The sequence below is a fragment of the Mobula hypostoma genome, chromosome 3 (assembly GCF_963921235.1).
Source record: "Mobula hypostoma chromosome 3, sMobHyp1.1, whole genome shotgun sequence".
NCBI lineage: Eukaryota > Metazoa > Chordata > Chondrichthyes > Myliobatiformes > Myliobatidae > Mobula > Mobula hypostoma.
In genome coordinates, this window is record NC_086099.1 from 220013242 (window position 1) to 220033015 (window position 19774).

General features: G+C 43.0%; 1 protein-coding gene across 4 annotated transcripts in view; it reads left to right on the forward strand.

Moving 5' to 3' along the window:
- sec22c (SEC22 homolog C, vesicle trafficking protein) overlaps positions 1-19774 on the forward strand; it is a 98806-nt gene that overhangs the window by 44609 nt on the left and 34423 nt on the right. The window contains exon 7 of one of the 4 annotated variants that reach the window (XM_063044556.1): positions 11110-11240. The exons of 2 other annotated variants lie outside the window; for them this stretch is intronic. In XM_063044556.1, the coding sequence (XP_062900626.1) occupies positions 11110-11154 (45 nt within the window). In that variant the 3' untranslated portion in view covers positions 11155-11240. Of the gene's footprint in view, positions 1-1242; positions 9369-11109; positions 11241-19774 lie in introns of those variants that run through there. One more of the 4 variants, XM_063044554.1, reaches the window with a different exon arrangement.

The window sequence follows — 19774 nt, forward strand, 5'->3', positions numbered from 1 at the left end:
AGATACAGCACGAAGCAGGCCCTTCTGGCCCTTTGAGCCATGCTGTCCCAACAACCCCAACGCGATTAAACTAACCTCATTGTGGGACGGTTGAAGGAGATAGCATTGTGCTGGGGGCAGCCCGCAAGTGTTGCCATGCTTCTGGCACCAACATGGCATGCCCACAATTTACTAACCCTGATCAGTATGTTTTTGGAATGAGGGAGGAAACTGGAGTACCCAGAGGAAATTCACATGGTCTAGGGGAGGACATAAAAAGTCCTCGCAGACAGTGGTGGTAATTGAACCCTGATCGCAATCACTGGCTCTGTAAAGTGTCATGCTAAACCCTACACTACTGTGGCAGCCTTTGAATGGTACAATTGAATGAATGGCACAACTGTATGGACTGCCTTGTTTCCAGAATTAAACTGAGTGTGAAGTAAGTGTTAAATAGATTTCATTTTGTGTTTGAAAAAAAACCCCACTAATGCTGGCAACCTGAAATAGAAACACAAAAATCTGGAAGCATTCAGTAGGTCAGGCAGCATCTGTGGAGTGAGAAGCTCTCTCACTTTCCACAGATCCTGCCAGACCCACTAAATTCTTCAGTATCTTTTTGTTTTTAACACACACATTTCTGGAAGAGCTCAGCAAATATGGAGTGAATAAAGTGTCTTATAGAGAGGAATACAGAGAAATAAAGGGACTTCGTCCTTTCTTTCCATTGCCAGTCAAGGGTCTTGGCCTGAAACATAGAAACATAGAAAATAGGTGCAGGAGTAGGCCATTTGGCCCTTCGAGCCTGCACCGCCATTTATTATGATCATGGCTGATCATCCAACTCAGAACCCTGCACCAGCCTTCCCTCCAAAACCTCTGATCCCCCTAGCCACAAGGGCCATATCTAACTCCCTCTTAAATATAGCCAATGAACTGGCCTCAACTGTTTCCTGTGGTAGAGAATTCCACAGATTCACCACTCTTTGTGTGAAGAAGTTTTTCCTAATCTCAGTCCTAAAAGGCTTCGCCTTTATCCATTCGCCTTTAAACATTGCCTGTTTATTCCTCCTACAGCATTTTGTGTGTGTTACGTTGGATTTCCAGCATTTGCAGAATCTCTTGTATTTATTTTTTGTTTTTATTTTAGATTATAGAAGTCATCGTTTGAAGTTTTTGCTTCATGTAGCTTGCATGAACAGAACGTGGATCTGTATGTAAGCCAAGCTTGCATTTTAATGGTTGAATCTATTCCTTTTTCAGTGTTACCTGTACCTGTTCTATGTGTCGGCCAGGATGATCAAGGCACTTGGAGCACTGGCTCTTATTTGTATATGCAACTTTTATTTATTTGGGCTGAGGAACTTGTGGCAAATCCTCTTCCACTTAGGAGTGGCTTGTCTATCCACACATCAGATCTTGAGCAGGAAGCTCACCAAGAGACTTGCTGACTGTGGAGTCTGACCTATTGATTGTCTCCGCTGGTGGAAAAGTTCCGTGATTGAGCTCTCTCAAATGTGCCTTCAGTATGTTTGATAATGTCGACGCCATTGTCATTGCCACAGTTACTGCCCGGACAAAATGAAGCCAAAGGAACCAAAAACGTTGGTCCTCTTCTCAAAATGGCAAGTCCAACGAAAGACAAATGGAAGTTTGTTTGTTGCAAGAAGATTTTCACAAGTCCAAAATTTGGTATGCAGTGATAAATCCAGGGGAATAACTGGATCGATACCTCATGGTTTGCAGTGGGAGAGCTGTGACCAAGTGTAGTCTTTGTGTTTAACTGGCGGGAGATGTTTAGACCAGGGAAACATTATATGTTCTATTCTTATTTTGAAGTTGTACATTCTGCCCTTTGTAAATTGTGTTGCTTCATTTAGCAAGCTGTAGTTGTGTACCTGAGTTCGTGTTGCACTGCTGCCACTTATGGGCAGGTGGAGTTGCAAAATGACAAGGGTACTTTTCCCTGCAGAGGCACAATTTCTGAACGAAAATCTCTTCAGGAACTCCACAGTTTGATCACTGGGATAGTGACACTAATGAGTGAGAGACAAGCAAGAGAAGGTAACAAGAGAAAATCTGCAGATGCTGGAAATTCAAGCAACGCACACAAAATGCTGGACGAACTCAGCAGGCCAGGCAGCATCTATGAATAGGAGTCCAAATGAAAGGTCTTGGTGTAAAACGTCAACTGTTTATTCCCTTCCATAGATGCTGCCTGACCTGCTGAGCTCTTCAGGCATTTTGTGTGTTGTTTACATTTTGGATAGGAAGCTATGATATCCAGTGTGAATGTTGGCTAGTTATAGGAAGGGATGGCCATCATATCCTTCGTGATCTTTAAGGCTTTTGATTAGAAAAAGTTTGGGCACTTTCAACCCACTCCACAGGATGACATCTGTTCATACCTTGGATGTGTCTGACTCACTCAATTTCAGAAGTGCAAAAGGACTCTGATAAGGATGATTGAAATTTTAGGGTGGAGAAAGAGAGGAATCTTCTGTAGTTAAAGGTGGGTTGAGTCTGGAAGGAGGGAATTTCTTGCTGTAATTAGATTGTCCTATAGTACCTCTGCTCAAAGGTGGAAGCTCTGAATCAGGTTTAATATCACTAACATATGTTGTGAAATTTATTGTTTTACAGCAGCAGTGCAATACATAAAAATTACTATGTTACAATCAGAAATACTGAAAAAAGTAGCTGAAAAAGTGAGGCAGTGTTCATAGGTTCATGGTCTGTTTAGAAATAGAGTGGAGGGAAGGAAGTTGTTCCTAAAATGTTAACTGATGTTTAGCCTGAGGTCTTTAGCTTATACATCACTTCTGCTAATGATGAACATATTGTTACAAGGGTTAAAAGGAAACAAGACTAGTTGGTTACCATGTCTTAATATATATGTTTCAAATAATAATACTTGATTTTAAAACAAAATAAGATTGATTAACCAGATGGATAAAAAAAAGTCCTTTAGAATTCAGCACCATTAATCATGTTGCAGTAATTTTATTCTCTGGGGCAGAGGCCAGGGGATTCACTTTCAGTTAAATTTGGAAGTATTGATATATTAAGAACGATTTGAAGCTGAATTGTTTGCTCAGAAGCCAGCCAATCTCCACAAAGGTATCAAAATTACTCAATCAAATCCTCCTTTGAAACATGAGAGATTCCGCAGATGCTGGAAATCCTGAGTAACACACACAGAATGGTGGAGGAACTCAGCAGGTCAGGCAGCATCTATGGAGAGGAATAAAGAGCCGATGTTTCAGGCCAAGACCCTTCCATTCTGCCAGGATCATGGAGTTCCAGTGTGACTCGTAACTGGTTGCATCCAGAAGGCACTGAGTCCTAAAAAGATGCTGTCCACTGCTTCGTCCAGTTGGTTGCAGGTCATATGACACATGATATGGCATACAGTAAACTTGAAATTGTGGCCCAGGTGGTTTCATTCACCAGGTAGCCTGGTGATCTGAAGGGAGCCAGAAGTCCTTGGGAGGTAAAAGAAATGATGAATTGGTATTGGTTTATTATTGTCACATGTACTGAGCTACAGTGAAACCTTCCTCTGGTGCCCCTTCTCTTTTCCTTTCTCCATTGTCTACTTTCCTCCCTTATCATATTCCTTCTTCTGCCCTTTTAACTCTTCAAGTTTAATTGTCATTCAACCATACACATGTATACAGCTAAACAAAACATCATTTCTCTGGGGCCAACATGCACAACACAGTACATACAGTCACACACAATGCATATAGTTATGTAGCACATACAGTCACAAAATAATATGAGCACAAGTCCAACTATTAGCTCCCAGCCTCTCACTTCGTCACCCACCTGTCTTCCCCCTCAGTTGATCTCAGCTATCATCTACCAGCTTGTACTTATTCACCCTCTCCCCTCCATTTCTCATTCTTGCTTCTTACCACTTTCTTTTCAGTCTTGATGAGGGGTCTCAGCCTGAAACGTCATCTGCTTATTCCTCTCTATAGATGCTGCCTGACCTGCTGAGTTCCTCCAACATTCTATGTGTGCTACAGCTTTTGTTTGCATGCTGTCCAGGTAGATTCCACCATATGTCAAGGTGGTAAAAAGACAAACAATGAAGAATATAACATTGCTGTTCCAGAGAAAATAAAGTGCATTGGACAAATAAAGTACAGGGGCCATGATGAGGTAGATTGGGAAATCGGAGTTCAGGAATGATAGCAGCGGAATAGAAAATATTTGTATTCATCCTGACATAATTGGCCGGGCCACAGTTTTCTGCCCCTTTCTGGCTGCTCTTGAGAAGCTGGACGACTGCTGTTTGTGTGCTGTAGATGTAGGCATTTTCCAGGATGAGTCTTCCAGGCAATGGAGAAATACGTCCGGATCAGTCTTCTTGCTTCCTCCACCCTGAATGCAAAGAGCATTTGAGTTCTTTCTTTTACAAATTATGCATGCACCATTAGTGTTTTTAAATGAGTTCTTTTATTCATTGTATTTAATCTATTTCAAATGTAAAGTCTCAGCTAACAAATTAGTGTAAGTGCACTATTGTCTCTGATGTGTGTGCTGATTTTAGATGGCAGTAGGTACATGCATTTTGATGCAAAACTGGTTTTTGTGATTGGTTCATGTATCTATTGAATTGATTATAAGCTAAGAATTTGAAAAGTTTACTTGATATTTGTCGTAAACTGGGGAGGCATCCTGCGGTGTGTATTTGTTATGTACTGTGCACCTCACGCTGCAGGGCTGACTACTTCAGTGTGCGACTAGTGGAGGTTGGTTCCAAATTTCCCATCTTAGGAACTTCTCAACTAGGTGGGGAGTTACCCTACTGATCTGTCTGTTCTGAATTACTTTTATATTTCTTATCAATCTGACACACACTTCCAGCACCCCTCCTGCCCACTCCTCCTCTCCAAAAATGATTTGACTCCTTAAAATGAGCCTATCACCACCTTTCCATAAGACCACAAAGCATAGGAGCAAAATTAGGACATTAGATACATCAAGTTTGCTCCACTATTTGATCATGGCTGATTTCCAAAGTACTTGCACCTTGAATCCCTCTGTCCTATGTGATAAAGTTGTTCCTGAGGTGGCTGTGACCACTGGTGATCACAGAGACTGTATGGTGCTGCGTGTTATGTTTGATTCTTTGGTTGAGTGACACCCATTTCTTCTCTGGGCAAACCATACTGCCCCTGATGTTGCTAAATGGTCTTCCATCCAGCTATGAAACAGGCCTCAGAAGGGATCAGGTGTTCCCAGACTAGTACAAATGGGCATCCTCTCTCTTCACAATCTGCTCTTCTCTGCGAGGTAACATAAAGAAGATCTGACTGGGCCTCATGGAACTTGACCACCCATTCACAAATGAAACCATTCAATTGACATTTAGATTCATGGAGTCATACAGCAGAGAAACAGGCCTTTCTTCCCACTTCATTGTACTTCAGATTTAGAGCAGGATTCCCATCTAATTTAGTTCTATGTTTGACCTGTATCCCTCGTGGCCAAGTGGTTAAGGCATTGGACTAGCTACCTGAAGGTTGTGAGTCGACCTTCGTGAAGGTCTAGCCGAGGGAATGTGTTGTGTCCTTGAGCAAGGCACTTAATCATACATTGCTCTGCGACGACACTGGTGCCAAGCTGTATGGGTCCTAATGCCCTTCCCTTGGATAACATTGGTGTCGTGGAGAGGGGAGACTTGCAGCATGGGCAACTGCTGGTCTTCCATACAACCTTGCCCAGGCCTGTGCCCTGGAGAGTGAAGGCTTTCCAGGTGCAGATCCATGGTCTCGCAAGACTAACGGATGCCCTTAATTTAATTAATCCCTCTAAAGCAGGGATTCCGAAACTTTTTTATGTCATGGTCCCCTACCATTAACCAAGAGGTCTGTGGACCCCAGGATGGAAAATCCTGCTCTAAACCTTTCCTCTCCACGTACCTGTCCAAGTTACTTTTAAATGTTGTTAATGTACCTGTCTTAATTAATTCCTCTGGCACTCCCTGGGTGAAAACGTTGCCCCTCAAGTTCCTATTAAATTGCTTCCCTGTCACCTAAAACCTGTGCGCTCTAGTTCTTGATTCCTCAACCCTGGGAATCAGACTGTAGGCATTCCCCCTATCTATGCCACACATAATTTTATACACCTTTATAAGATTATCCTTTATTCTCCCATGAAAAAGTCTCAACTTGCTCGACCTCTCTCCATAACTGCATAATTTCTTGTCACTTTACTGGTTTGGCAAGGGAGGGGTCTCCTGATGCTGGTTTGTCAACCAGACTAGGACATTGAGACATCTGGATTAAGCAGATTGTCTTATGAGGAAGTGCTGAACAGGTGGATTTGTAGTTGCTATTTATTAGAATAGAGCTGATCTGAATTAAAGATAAATGTTTGAGGTGGCATTTAGAGAGGATGTATGAATTGTGGCAGGTCCAAAAAGGTATACAAAGTCATGAAGGGTATAGATAGGGTAATTACAAGCAGGCTTTTTCCACTGAGGTTGGGCGAGACAAAAACTAGAGATCATAGGTTAAGAATGAAGAGAGCAAAATTTAAGGGGAACTTGAGGGAGAACTTCTTCACTCAAAGGCTCATGCCAGTGTGAAACGAGCTGCCAGTGGAAGTGGTGGACGCGTGTTTGATTGCAGTATTTAAGAGAAGTTTGGATAAATGCATGGTTTTTAGGGGTAGAGAGGGCTATGGACCAGGCGTGCATCGATGGGACTTGGCAGAATTACAGTTTGGCATGGACTAGATAAGCTGAAGGGTCTGTTTCTTTGCTTTTGTGCCCTACAATTTATGGAGCATGACTTGGATTCTGAATTTGGAGAGCTCGCTCCCTGGAAAGGCTTTCACACTAGATCTGCAGAATGGCTCACCTTACTGCTTCATATTGAACTGTAGTGTCTGGAACATAAGACAAACTGCTGGGGGAACTCAGCAGTTCAGGCAGCATCTATGCAGACAGAGAATCAACTTTTTGGGTGAAATAATACAATACAATAGGAAATAGTGAATCTATGATTCATTGCCACAGATGACTGTGGAGGTCAAGTTATTGGGTATATTTAATATGGAGGTTGATAGGTTCTTGATTATTCAAGGCATCAAAGGTTACAGGGAGAAGGCAGGAGAGTGGGGCACAAAAAATAAATCAGCCATGATCGAATTGCGGAGCAGATTGACGACGTGCTATATGTCAGTAATTTTAAACTTGATTTCTGACTCTTAACTCTGAATGGCGTATTCTGCTCCTATATGCTATGGTCTTATGGAAACTTATCTTCCCATCGAGACATACTGTGTTGTACCATTATTTAACCGTATAGGAGAATATAGTATTTAAGAATATGAGAAGCATCGATAGTGTAGAACATAGAACATAGAAAACCTACAGCACAATACAGGCCATTCAGCCCACAATGCTGTGCTGAATATGTACTTACTTTAGAAATTACCTAGGGTTACCCATAGCCCTCTATTTTTCTAAGCTCTATGTACCAAATGTAGTTCAATTTTTTTTTAGTAAAATCTTTTTCCCTTGATAGTGGTATTAAAAACAAGAGGGCATGGATTTAAGGTGAGAGGAAGGAGTTTTAAAGGGGATTAGAGAGTTAAGTTTCTTTACATAGGGAGTGGTTGATATCTGGAAAGCATTGCCAAAAGAGGAGGTGGTGGAATTAGATATCATTGGTACATTTATGAGGCATTTTAGATGGCACATAATAGGCAAGACATAGAAGCATATGGCCGTAAAGAGGGCAAATTTAGGATTAGAATTGATGGTCAAAAAGATTGGCATGGAAGTGGTGGGCTGGTGGGCCGAACGGCCTCCCTCTGTCCTCTGTGACTCTGACTCTATCCAGAAAATGTGATTTCAGACGAGAATTCTGCAAGTTTTCTAATGTCACTTTCACTGTTATAGTGGAATTATTATTCTTTGAATATACTTCCATTAAACTGGGAATATACTTTGGCCACCAGTGAGTGAGCTGTGGCTGTTGTGCCCTATGGATGTGGGAGGGAACCAGAGCACCTACAGAAAAACCGTATGTGGTCACAGCGGGAATCTTTAGACCGCACGGACAGTGCCCCAGGTCACGATCGAACCCAGGTCCCTGGAGCACCCCATGTCGCAGGAGGAGGTGTAAGGTAAATTGTCTTTGCACAGTGACTAGAAACCAAGAGGCCTGGACAGATAACAGAGACCCTGGTTCAAATCCCACTGTAGCAGCTGAGGAATTTAAATTAATTTAATAACCTGTAATTTATTTATAAAATGTGTTGAATAATATAGTTTAATAATGTCCTTTATGAAAGCATATTTGCCATCCTTATCCAGGCTGGTCTATATATGACTCCACATCCACTTCTAGATGCTCTCTGAAATCGCTTAGCAACTCATTCAGATCGAGAGCAGTTGGGGATGGACATTCAGATATTGTCAACAATTACAACTGTTCAATCACATGAAAAAATCTGTAGTAAAAAAAATACAGCAGGTCAAGCAGCGCCTATAGAGGGAAGTGGAATTCAAGATCAAGTGTATTATCATAGGAAAACTTATTTGCCATCTTGAGCCAGGGCATACCCAGGATGTAAAAACCATGACAATTAGATTTCTGCAACAGCAGCACAACACAGGCACAATGACAACTTTTAAAAGCGTGGATAGGAAGGTTTAGAAGGTTACGGGCCAAATGCTGGCAAATGGTACTAGCTTGAATGGGACATCTTGATTGATATGCACCAGATGTGCCGAAGGGCCTGTTTCCGTGCTGTATAACTCTATGACAAATTAACATAATTGTTTGACTTGCCCAGATCCTGAAGGATGAATTTAAAAAAGTTAACTGTCTCTAAACATTCATTTTATTATCAAAGTATGTATACAGAATGCAACTCTGAGATTTGTCTTCTCTAGATAGCCATCAAATACAGAAAAACCATGGAAGTTGTTCAAAGAAATGGCATCAATCCCCCCCCAACAGAAAAAGGAACAAAAACTCTATATTAATGCACTGAGGTAGTCATCTCACAGTGAAACCATTGTCCTAAAGGAAAATGAGGGAAAGTTGTATGAGTTTGCTTTACAATTGAATAACAAGGTGAAGTGGGGTCTGAAATATCTGAAAGCCTCCAACATTGGTGAAAAGTCCTTGTAAGATTCTATTTTACATTTGGTATTTTTAAATGTTAATGTATTTATATGCCATTTAGAGGTACGTCACAGAACAAGGCCATCATATCTTGCCAGATTGGTCCAATGAAAGCCTATATATTTAGAAACATAAACATTTTAATACTTTTTGCACTGTTATATAATAACCAAGTCCAATGTTTTATATACTCCATTTCTCATATCTCATCTTTTTGCATGTCAAACTAAATTTCTCAATACATTATTAATGAAAAAAAAATCTATTGCGAAAATGTATTTTCTTTAAAACCTGTACCATCAGCCACCATCTTGTTTGAAGTCTGAAGAGAGAATCACAGTTGTATGGAAAGTGTAGACAAAGAGACAGTGATAAGTGAGGTGGTTCATGGACCAGCTACCTACAAGCATGTTGGCACTTTCTGATCATAGCCTTCCCAGCATCCAGGGCATCTTCAAAAGGCGATGCCTTTGATACTCCCAATGTGGCCTCCTCTACATTGGTGATTAAGAACCCCAATCACCCCTCTTCTAGTCAAGGAGGTACAGGAGCCTGAAGACACATTCAACATTTCAGGAACAGCTATCAGATTTCTGAATGGACAATGAACCCATGAACACTACTTCACATTTTTTCTCTCTCTTGCTGCACTATTTATTTAATTTTCCCAGACATCGTGCTCACCCCATCTTCCTGCTGCCATAATAGTAATAGAGTTCCTCTTGTCCTTACCTACCACCCCACGAGCCTCCACATTCAACACATCATTCTCTTCAACTTCCACCATCTCCAAAGGGATCCTACCACCAAACACATCTTTACTCCCTCCCACCTTCCCCATCTCCACTTCCCACAGGATCGCTCCCTCTGTGATTCCCTTGTCCATTCGTCCCTCAACACTAATCTCCCTTATTCCCGCACCTACCCATTCACCTCCTCCCTCCATTCAGGGCCGCAAGCAGTCCTTTCAGGTGGGGCAACTCTTTGCCTGTGAGTCTGCTGGGGTTATCTATTGTATCTGATACTCCCAATGTGGCCTCCTCTACATTGGTGAAACCTGTCATAAATCTGGGCGACGACTTTGAACACTTCCACTCCATCTTCCCAGTGGCCAAATATTTTAATACCAATTCCCATTCCTGTTCTGACATGTCGGTCCATGGCCTCCTTTTGTGTCATGATGAGCCCACCCTCAGAGTGAAGGAGATTCTAACATTCACAAGTACATGAAATCGAGTAAGATTTATTTAAAAGAAAATTCTGAGTTTTTTAAAAGATAAAAATGTACATGGTTTAAAATATTACAAATATGTATAAATTAATTGAAGTGTCCTGATATTTTTGTTTTAGAGTACAAGAGTCATAGATAGACAGCCAGTATCTCTCCCCAGGATTGAAAAGTCAACACCAGAGGGTTTAAATTGAATTGAGCAAAGGAGATGTGTGTGGTATGTTTTTTACACAGGGAGTGGTAGTGTCTGGAGCATGCTGCCAGGGATGGTAGTGGTAGTGTCTGGAGCATGCTGCCAGGGATGGTAGTGGAGGCAGATACAATAGGGATGATTAAACTCTTATTGGGCTTCCAGCCAGGTACAGGAAGCCCGAGAAAAATTTATTTATCCTTTACGCCAGGAAAGCACTAGATCCTTTTTATAACAGACAATTTAAGAGGCCTTTAGATAGGCACATGAATGTGCTGAGAAATTGAGGGATTTGGACATTGTGTAGGCAGAAGGGATTCGTTTAGACCACACGGCCATAAGAATTAGGCTATTTGGCTCATCGAGTCTGCTCCACTATTTAATTATGGCTGATTCATTTCCCTCTCAGCCACAATCTCCTGACTTGGCCCATGTCCTGAATAATTGAGAATCTATCAGCCTCTGCCTTAAATATACATGAAGACTTGGCCTCTACAGCCACCTGTGGCGACGAGTACCACAGATTCTCCACTATCTGGCTAAATTTGCAGATGACACAAGGTGTGGTGGACAGTGGGGAAGACTATCGTGGCTAGTGGCAAGACCTGGATCAGCTGGAAAAGTAGCCTGAAGAATGGCAAATGCAGTTTAATGGAGACAAGTGCAAGGTGCTGCACTTCGGTACGACCAACCAGGGTAAGTCTTACACAGTAAACGGTGAAGCACTGAAGAGTGCAGTGGAACAAAGGGATCTGGGAATACAGGTCCACAATTCATTGAAAATGGTGTCAAAGAATAGGTTCGTAAAGTATTTTGGCACATTGGCCTTCATGAATCAAAGCATTAAGTACAGAAAATGGGATGTTACGTTGAAGTTGTATGAGACAAAGACAAAAAGAGCTTTGACCAGTGACCAATCCGGACATCAGAAGTTTTGAGAGGAGGGGATTTCAGGTCTGCAGCCCAAGTAGAAAAGCCAGCAGCGGGTCATGACGGTGAAAAAGACCTTTGACTAGTGACCCGTCGGCATTTGGGATTGATTAGCAAGAGCAAATTAAAGGAAGGCAGGGACAAGAGCAGCGGCCATTGTCTGAGTGGAGAGAGTCAGAATGGTGATCTTGAGGTTTTAGCTCCTCAAGGTTTCAGTCAGATAAAGCAGAGAAAAGCAAAGCTCAAGGTTTAGATTTTAATTTTCCTTCCCTTCTTTATATCTGCTCAGCTAGTTCAGTGGAGATGCCAGGTAGGATAGATGAATGCTCCTCTTGCAGGATGTGGGCAGGCAGTGTCTCTGACCCTACAATTATAAGAAGTGCATCCAGCTGCAGCTTCTAACAATCCGTTTTAAGCAGTTGGAGCTGGAAATGGATGAACTCCGGATCATTTGGGAGGCTGAGGAAGCGACAGGACGTGTAGAGAGGTAGTTACACCCAAAATGCAGAACACAGGAAACCGGGTGACAGTCAGGAAAGGGAAGTGGTTTAAGGAGCCAGTGCAGAGTACCCCTGTGGCCATCCCCCTCAACAACAGATCTATCACTTTGGATAATGTTGGGAGTGTGGCAGGAGGGGAGGGTGACCTAACAGAGGAAAGTCACAGTGATCGGGTCTCTGGTACTGAGTCTGGCTCTGCGACTCAGAAGGGTGGAGAGAGAAGAGGCGCGTTGTGGGGATAGGGGATTCATTAGGGAGATAGACAGGAGGTTCTGTGGGTGAGAATGAGAACCTTGGATGGAATGTTGCCTCCCGGGTGTCAGGGTCCAGGATATCTCAGATTGAATTCTCAGCATTCTTAAATGGGAGGGTGAACAGCCAGAAGTTGTAGTCCACATTGGTACCACTGACATGGGTAGGAAGAGTGATGAGGTTCTGCATAGGGAGTTCAGGGAGTTAGGTGCTAAGATAAAAGGCAGGACCTCCAGGGTTGTGATCTCAGGATTACTACCCATGTGCAGTGCTAGTGAGGCCAGAACTAGGAAGATTATACAGTTTAATACGTGGCTAAGGAGTTGGTGTAGGAAGGAGGGCATAAGAATTTTGGATCATAGAGGGGTTTAAACTAGAGTTGCAGGAGGATGGGAACCAGAGTGCCAGAACATAAGACCATAAGATATAGGAGCAGAAATAGGCCATTCGGCCCATTGAGTCTGCTCCACCATTCAATTATGGGCTGATCCAATTCTTCCAGTCATCCCCACTCCCCTGCCTTCTCCCTGTACCCTTTGATGCCCTGGCTAATCAAGAACCTATCTATCTCTGCCTTAACTGCATCCAATGACTTGACCTCCACAGCTGCTCACAGCAACAAATTCCACTGATTTACCACCCTATGACTAAGTAATTTCTCCGCATCTCTGTTCTAAATGGACATCCTTCAATTCTGAAGTCATGTCCTCTTACATAGAAACATAGAATAGTACAGCACAGTACAGGCCCTTCGGCCCACAATGTTGTGCCGACCCTCAAACCCTGCCTCCCATATAAGCCCCCACCTTAAATTCCTCCATATACCTGTCTAGTAGTCTCTTAAACTTCAATTGTGTATCTGCCTCCACCACTGACTCAGGCAGTGCATTCCATGCATGAACCACTCTCTGAGTAAAAAACCTTCCTCTAATATCCCCCTTGAACTTCCCACCCCTTACCTTAAAGCCATGTCCTCTTGTATTGAGCAATGGTGCCCTGGGGAAGAGGCGCTGGCTATCCACTCTATCTATTCCTCTTGTCCTAGACTCCCCTACCATGGGAAATATCTTTGCCATATCTAATTCTTCCAGGCCTTTTAACATTCAGAATGCTTCAATAAGATCCCCCCTCATTTTCACAAACAGCAGGGAATACAGCCCAAGAGCTGTCAGACGTTACTCGTATGGTAACCCTTCAATTCCTGGAATCATTCTCGTGAATCTTCTCTGAAACCTCTCCAATGTCACTATATCCTTTCTAAAATAAGGAGCCCGAAACTTTCCAACAATGTATTTCATTTGCCAGTTCTTTGCCTATTCCCTAAGTCTCTCTGCAGGCTCTGTTTCCTCAACACTACCTGCTCCTCCACCTATCTTTGTATCATCGACAAATTTAGCCACAAATTCATTAATCTCATAGTCCAAATCATGGACATACATCATAAAAAGCAGCTTGTGGAGAGGTTGTGGAGGCAGATGTTGGTAAGACCTCAGTCAAAGTTAGGTATCAAAATGTTGAGCATAGTCCTGAGCTGCAGTTATTTCAATGCAGGAAGTATTGTAGGAAAGGCAGATGATAGTGCTGATGATGAGGTAGCTGGTTTACAAACAGGCAATGTGTAGTGAGGAGACGCTGATGATAGGGCAAAATCACAATCAACAGGATGAGTCGCAACGTAAAAGGCAGACAAAATCGAAAAGGGTGAACACAGGACCCTTAAAGGGTTTTATATTTGAATGCGTGCAACATATAGAATAAGGTAGTTGAACATGTAGCACAGTTGCAGATTGGCAGATATGAAGTTGCAGGCATCTCTGAATCACGGCTGAAGGAAGATTATAGCTGGGAGCTTAATGTCCAAGGATACACATTGAATCGAAAGGACAGGCAAGAAGGCAGAGAGGGTGGCATTGCTCTGTCGCTAAAAAATGAAATCAATTCATGAGAACAAGGTAACATGAAGTGGGAAGGTGTTGAATCATTGTGGATCGAGCTAAAGAACTGTAAGAGTAAAAAGAACCTGATGGGAGTTGTATACTACTACTATGTCGACTCAGGTCTAGGGGGCCTAGGGGGCCAGCGTCGGGCACGATGACGGACTCTCCACTTCTCCCTCTCCCTCATCAGTGTGTTCAGTTCATCTACATTAGCCACGCTGCTGTCTTCTAGGAGCGTGTTGACCATAGTCTTGGGAGGGCGCCCGGGATTCATCCTCCCGTGCTTGGGCTCCCATATGATGACTAGGCTGGCAAGTAGCTCGGGGTGGCATAGACAGTGCCCCGCTAGTTGCAGTCTTCTCGCCTCGATTTTAGTGGTGAGTATCAGTAGGTCGTCATAGAGCTCGACGTTCTTCATGTGCTGTTGCCAACACACGTCAAGAGCCATCCGGAGCATTCGTGTATAGCAACCATCTAGAGACTTACGCAAAGTCTTGGTGAGTGTCCACGTCTCGCATCCGTACGTGAGAATGGACTCTATGACTGCTATGAAGATCCTCTTTTTAAGCCCTTTAGTCAGGGTCAACTTCCAGATTTCCTTCATGTCGTTCATAGCTCTATAGTTGTATACAGACCTGCAAACAGTAGGAAGGGCAATGTAACAATAGTTATGGGGGTCCTCAACATAAAGGTAGATTGGGCAAAGCAAGTTGGTGCTGGATTCCAGGAGGGGGGATTTCTAGAGTGTCTACAAGATGGCTTTTTAGAGCAGCTCATGATTGAGCCCACTAGGGGATCAACTATTCTGGATTGCGTGTTGTGCAATGAACCTGAGAGCTTAAGGTAAAAGAACCCTTACGGGAAAGTGATCATAATACGATCAAATTCATCCTGAAATTTGAGAAGATGAAGCTAAAATCAGATGTATCAGTATTACAGTGGAGTAAAGGGAATTAGAGAGGCATGAGAGAGGAGTTGGCCAGAATTGATTGGAAAAGAACACTGGCAGGGCTGATAGCTGGAATTTCTGGAAGCAATTCAGAAGGCACAGAATATATACAACCCAAGGAGGAGAAAGAAGTCTAAAGGCGAGATGACACAATGGATGTTTTTAGTTCCAAGTGCTCTTGTCACGTTTTGTCACCCTGCAACCTTATCCTTCAATCTCTTTGAATAATGGAGTATGTGTATAAATGTCTCTCTCCAGCAGACTTCATCATGATCATCATGACTCCAGTATTTCTACTATTTTTTAACGTTTCTTAATTGTACATATGATTTTTTTGTGTTCTATTGCTGAGCAGCAGTGAACCATCTGATTGGCCTATCAGAGTTCTCTTTGGGAACTAGTTGACTTGATCAGCATTTCTGATCTGGCTATTGTTCACGATTGCACTTGATATATATATATAAAAAAAATGGCTAACAAGAGAAATCAAAGCCAACATAAGAGCCAAAGAGAGGGCATCTAATAGAGCAAAAATTAGTAGGAAGTTAGAGGATTGGGAAGCTTTTAAAAACCAACAGAAGGCAACTGAAAAAGTCATTAAGAAGGTAAAGATGGAATATGAAAGTCAGCTAGCCAATAATATTAAAGAGGATACCAGAAGTTTCTTCAGATACGTAAAGCGTAAAGGGAGGTGAGAGTGGATATTGGACTGCGGAATACGATGCTGGAGAGGTAGTAATGGAGGCAAGGAAATGGCGGGCGAACTGAGTAAGAATTTTGCGTCAGTCTTCACAATGTAAGACACTAGCAACATAATGGAAGTTCCAGGTGACAGGGGTCATGAAGTGTGTGAAGTTACCATTATTAGAGAGAAGGTTCTTGGGAAACTGAAAGGTCTGAAGGTAGATAAGTCACCTGGACCTGATGGTGTACACCTCAGGGTTCTGGAAGAGGTGGCTGAAGATATTTTGGGGGCATTAGTAATGATCTTTCAAGAACCACTAGATTCTGGAATGGTTCCGGAAGACTGGAAAATTGCAAATGTCACTCCACTTTTCAAGAAGGGTGGGGCAGAAGAAAGGAAACCACAGTCTGACCTCAGTGGTTGGGAAGATGTTGGAGTAGATTATTAAGGATGAGGTTTCAGTGTACTTGGAGATTCATGATAAAATAGGCTGTAGTCATGCATGGTTTCCTCAAGGGAAAATCTTACCTGACAAATCTTTTGGAATTCTTTGACGAATTAACAAGCAGGATAGACAAAGGAGAATTGGCTGGTGTTGTGTTTTCAGATTTTCAGAAGCCCTTTGACAAATTGCACTCATGAGCAGTGGCTGATTGGCAGGAGGCAAAGAGTGGGAATAAAGGGAGGCTTTTCTGGTTGACTGCCAGTGACTAGTGGTGTTCCACAGGGTCTGTTTTGGGACTGAATCTTTTTACGTTATATGTCAATGATTTGGATGATGAAATTGATAGCTTTGTTGCAAAGTTTGCAGACAATATGAAGGTAGGTGAATGGGCAGGTAGCTTTGAGGAAGTAGAGAGGCTACAGCAGGACTTAGACAGATTAGGAGAATGGGTAAAGAAATGGTAGATGGAATACTGTCAGGAAGTGTATGGTCATGCAGAAATGTAGACGAAAAGGTTGACTATTTTATAAGTGGAGAGCAAATATAAAAAACTGAGGCACAAATGGACTTGGGAATCCTTGTGCAGAATTCCCTAAAGGTTAATTTGCAGGTTGAGTCTGTGGTGAGGAAGGCAAATGTGACGTTGGCATTCAATTCAAGAGGACTGGAATATAAAAGCAAGAGGTATACAAGATTATGAGGGGTTTTGAAAGGGTAAATGCAAGTAGGCTTTTTCCACTGAGGCTGGGTGGAACTACAACTAGAGGTCATGTGTTAAGAATGAAAGGGGAAAAGCTTGAGGGGAACATGAGGGGAAACTTTTCACTCAGAGGTTGTGAATGTGTGGAATGAGCTACTAGTTGTGCATGCTAGCTCGATTTCAATGTTTAAGAGAAGTTTGGATAGGTATAGAGCCTTCAAGCGCCCCTCATATACCGTAAGCCCTTCATTCCCGGAATCATTTTTGTGAACCCTTCGAACCCTCTTCGAAGTCAGCACTTCCTTGCTTATATAAAGGGTCCAAAGCTCTCACAATACTGCAAGTGAGGCTCACCATGCCTTATAAAGCCTCAACATTACATCCTTGCTTTTACATTGTAGTCAGTTTAGTTGGGGCATTTAATTAATTTGGCGCAATATCATTGGCCAGAGGGCCTGCTCTGTGTTCGAAGATGAGGCAGCTGTCGTAGAATTCAATGAGACCGGTAAGTTCCTGACCTCTGGTGCTGTTTGTGTGGAGGTGTCCCGTTCTCCCTGTGACATGTGGGTTCCACCCTGATGCTCTAGTTCCCTCCTACAACCCAAAGAGGTCCAGGTTCGTATGTTAATTGATTACTGAAAATTGCCCCTCTTATGTAGTGGGTGGTAGAGTCTAGGAATATGGAAAAATAAATGGGACCAGAGTAGGATGTGTGTAAAAGGCTGATTTATGGTGGATACAGACAGTTAGTTACAGGGCTGGTTTCTGTCCTGTGGCTAGCACAACACTGTCACACCGGCAGTGACCCGGGCTTAATTCCGCCATTATGTGTAAGGAGTTAGTACGCACTCCCATGTCTTCGTGGGTTTCGTCTGGCTGCCCCGGTTTCCTCCCACATTCCGAAGATGTACAGGTGAGTAGGTTAATGGTCACTGGGGGATGTGAACCTGATGGGCCAGAAGGGTCTGTTAGTGCATTGTACTGTATCTCAAAATAAAATAAATAAAATAAATTCAAAAGCTCTCTTTACTTTTATTGCAGTGGCTGGTTTCTTCCAGTCAAGTTGACCTGCTATGGGTTTAGTGCCTGAGAGGTAGGGAAGTCAATCTGCTTTAATATGCTCTTTTTTGATTCAGGATTCAAGTTTATTTATCACATGTAGATCGAAACATGCAGTGAAATGTGTCATTTGCATTAACAGCCAACACATCCGAGGGTGTGCCGAAGGCAGTCTGCAAGTGTTACCACACATCCCAGTGCCGACATAGCACACCCACAATGCTCAGTAGAACAACACGGAGTTCCGTTCCTCCCTCCCTCCCTCCGACCCACACACTTGCTCACTGCTTTAACCCCAGGACAGATCTCCGGCATCAGCTGACACGGACTCTCGGTCTGCAAACGCTGCGCTTAGACTTCCCCAGCGGACCTGCGGTGATTCACAGACTTGGCACCGGCTGAGGGCCCTCGGCACCCGGACTTCTGGTTCAGTGACGCATACTGCAGCCAGCACTTAGTGAGTTGGAGACCGCACTAATCTGGGATGACCCAATCACTCATATAACTGTCAGAGATCCTTACCTACCGTGTAAGGAGACTGGCTTCAAGACCTTTTCTGTCAGCATGACTGAGCAGGCAGCTTCACTTTCGAAAGATGACTGTGCTGCATTCTTGATTACTGGCCTACATTTTGTCCTTGGATCTCTGGATTGGGAAGTACTCTCCATTGTGAGACTGAGTCACCAAGAGATTGATGGATCAAAATTAGCTTGAACTAATCTTTAGGTTTTAGCGTTTTTTAAAATTTATTACATATGCATCGAAACATAGACTCAGTGGCCATTGAATATGGTCTTCTGCTATTTTAGCCCATCCACTTCAAAGTTCGATGTGTTGTGTGTTCAGAGATGGGCTTGTGCACCCCATTGTTATAACACATGTTTATTTGAGTTAAACAAACAACCCTCCTGACGAAGGGTCTCGGCCTGAAACGTCGACTGTACCTCTTCCTAGAGATGCTGCCTGGCCTGCTGCACTCACCAGCAACTTTGATGTGTGTTGCTTTATTTGAGTTAGTTGCCTTCCTGTCAGCATGAACAAGCCTGGCCATTCTCCTCTGATATCTCTGGGTGTTTTCACCCACAGAACTGCCGCTCACTGGATGTTATTCTCGTTTCTCGCACCGTTTCCTGTAAGCTCCGGAGGCTGTTGCATGGTCAAAGTCACTCAGGTCACATTTCTACCCCATTCCGATGTTTGATCTGAGCAACAGCTGAACCTCTTGACCATGTCTGCATGCTTTTGTACATTGAGTTGCTGCCACATGATTGGCTGATTAGGTATTTGCATTGATGAGCAGGCGTACTGGTGTCCCTAATAAAGTGGCCACTGAGTGCCGAGTGAAATGCATCATTAGTGACCGTGACCAGCACAGTCCTAGGTGCTGTGGGGGCAGCCCACAAGTGTGGCCATGCTTCCCGCACCAACATAACATGCCAATAAGTTACTAACCCTAACCCATTATAACGAGATCTTCAGACAAACAAACCTAGGCATGGAGTAATCTCGAGACTTGAGGGTAGAAAGTAACGATGAGAATTTATTTGAAGAGCATAACAGAGAAATAACAAATGACTTAGAGTGCACTTATTTGAGAGGGCTAAAGTACACTGTTAGTTTACTTGGATCCAAATTCAGGGCTCAACGATGAATGTTAGTTGAGATGAACTTAAGTAGTGCATATAGCCACGGGAACCCCATGCATATTAAAATCAAATCTCAATAAACTAAAAACAGGATGCACAAGGAATCCGCACTC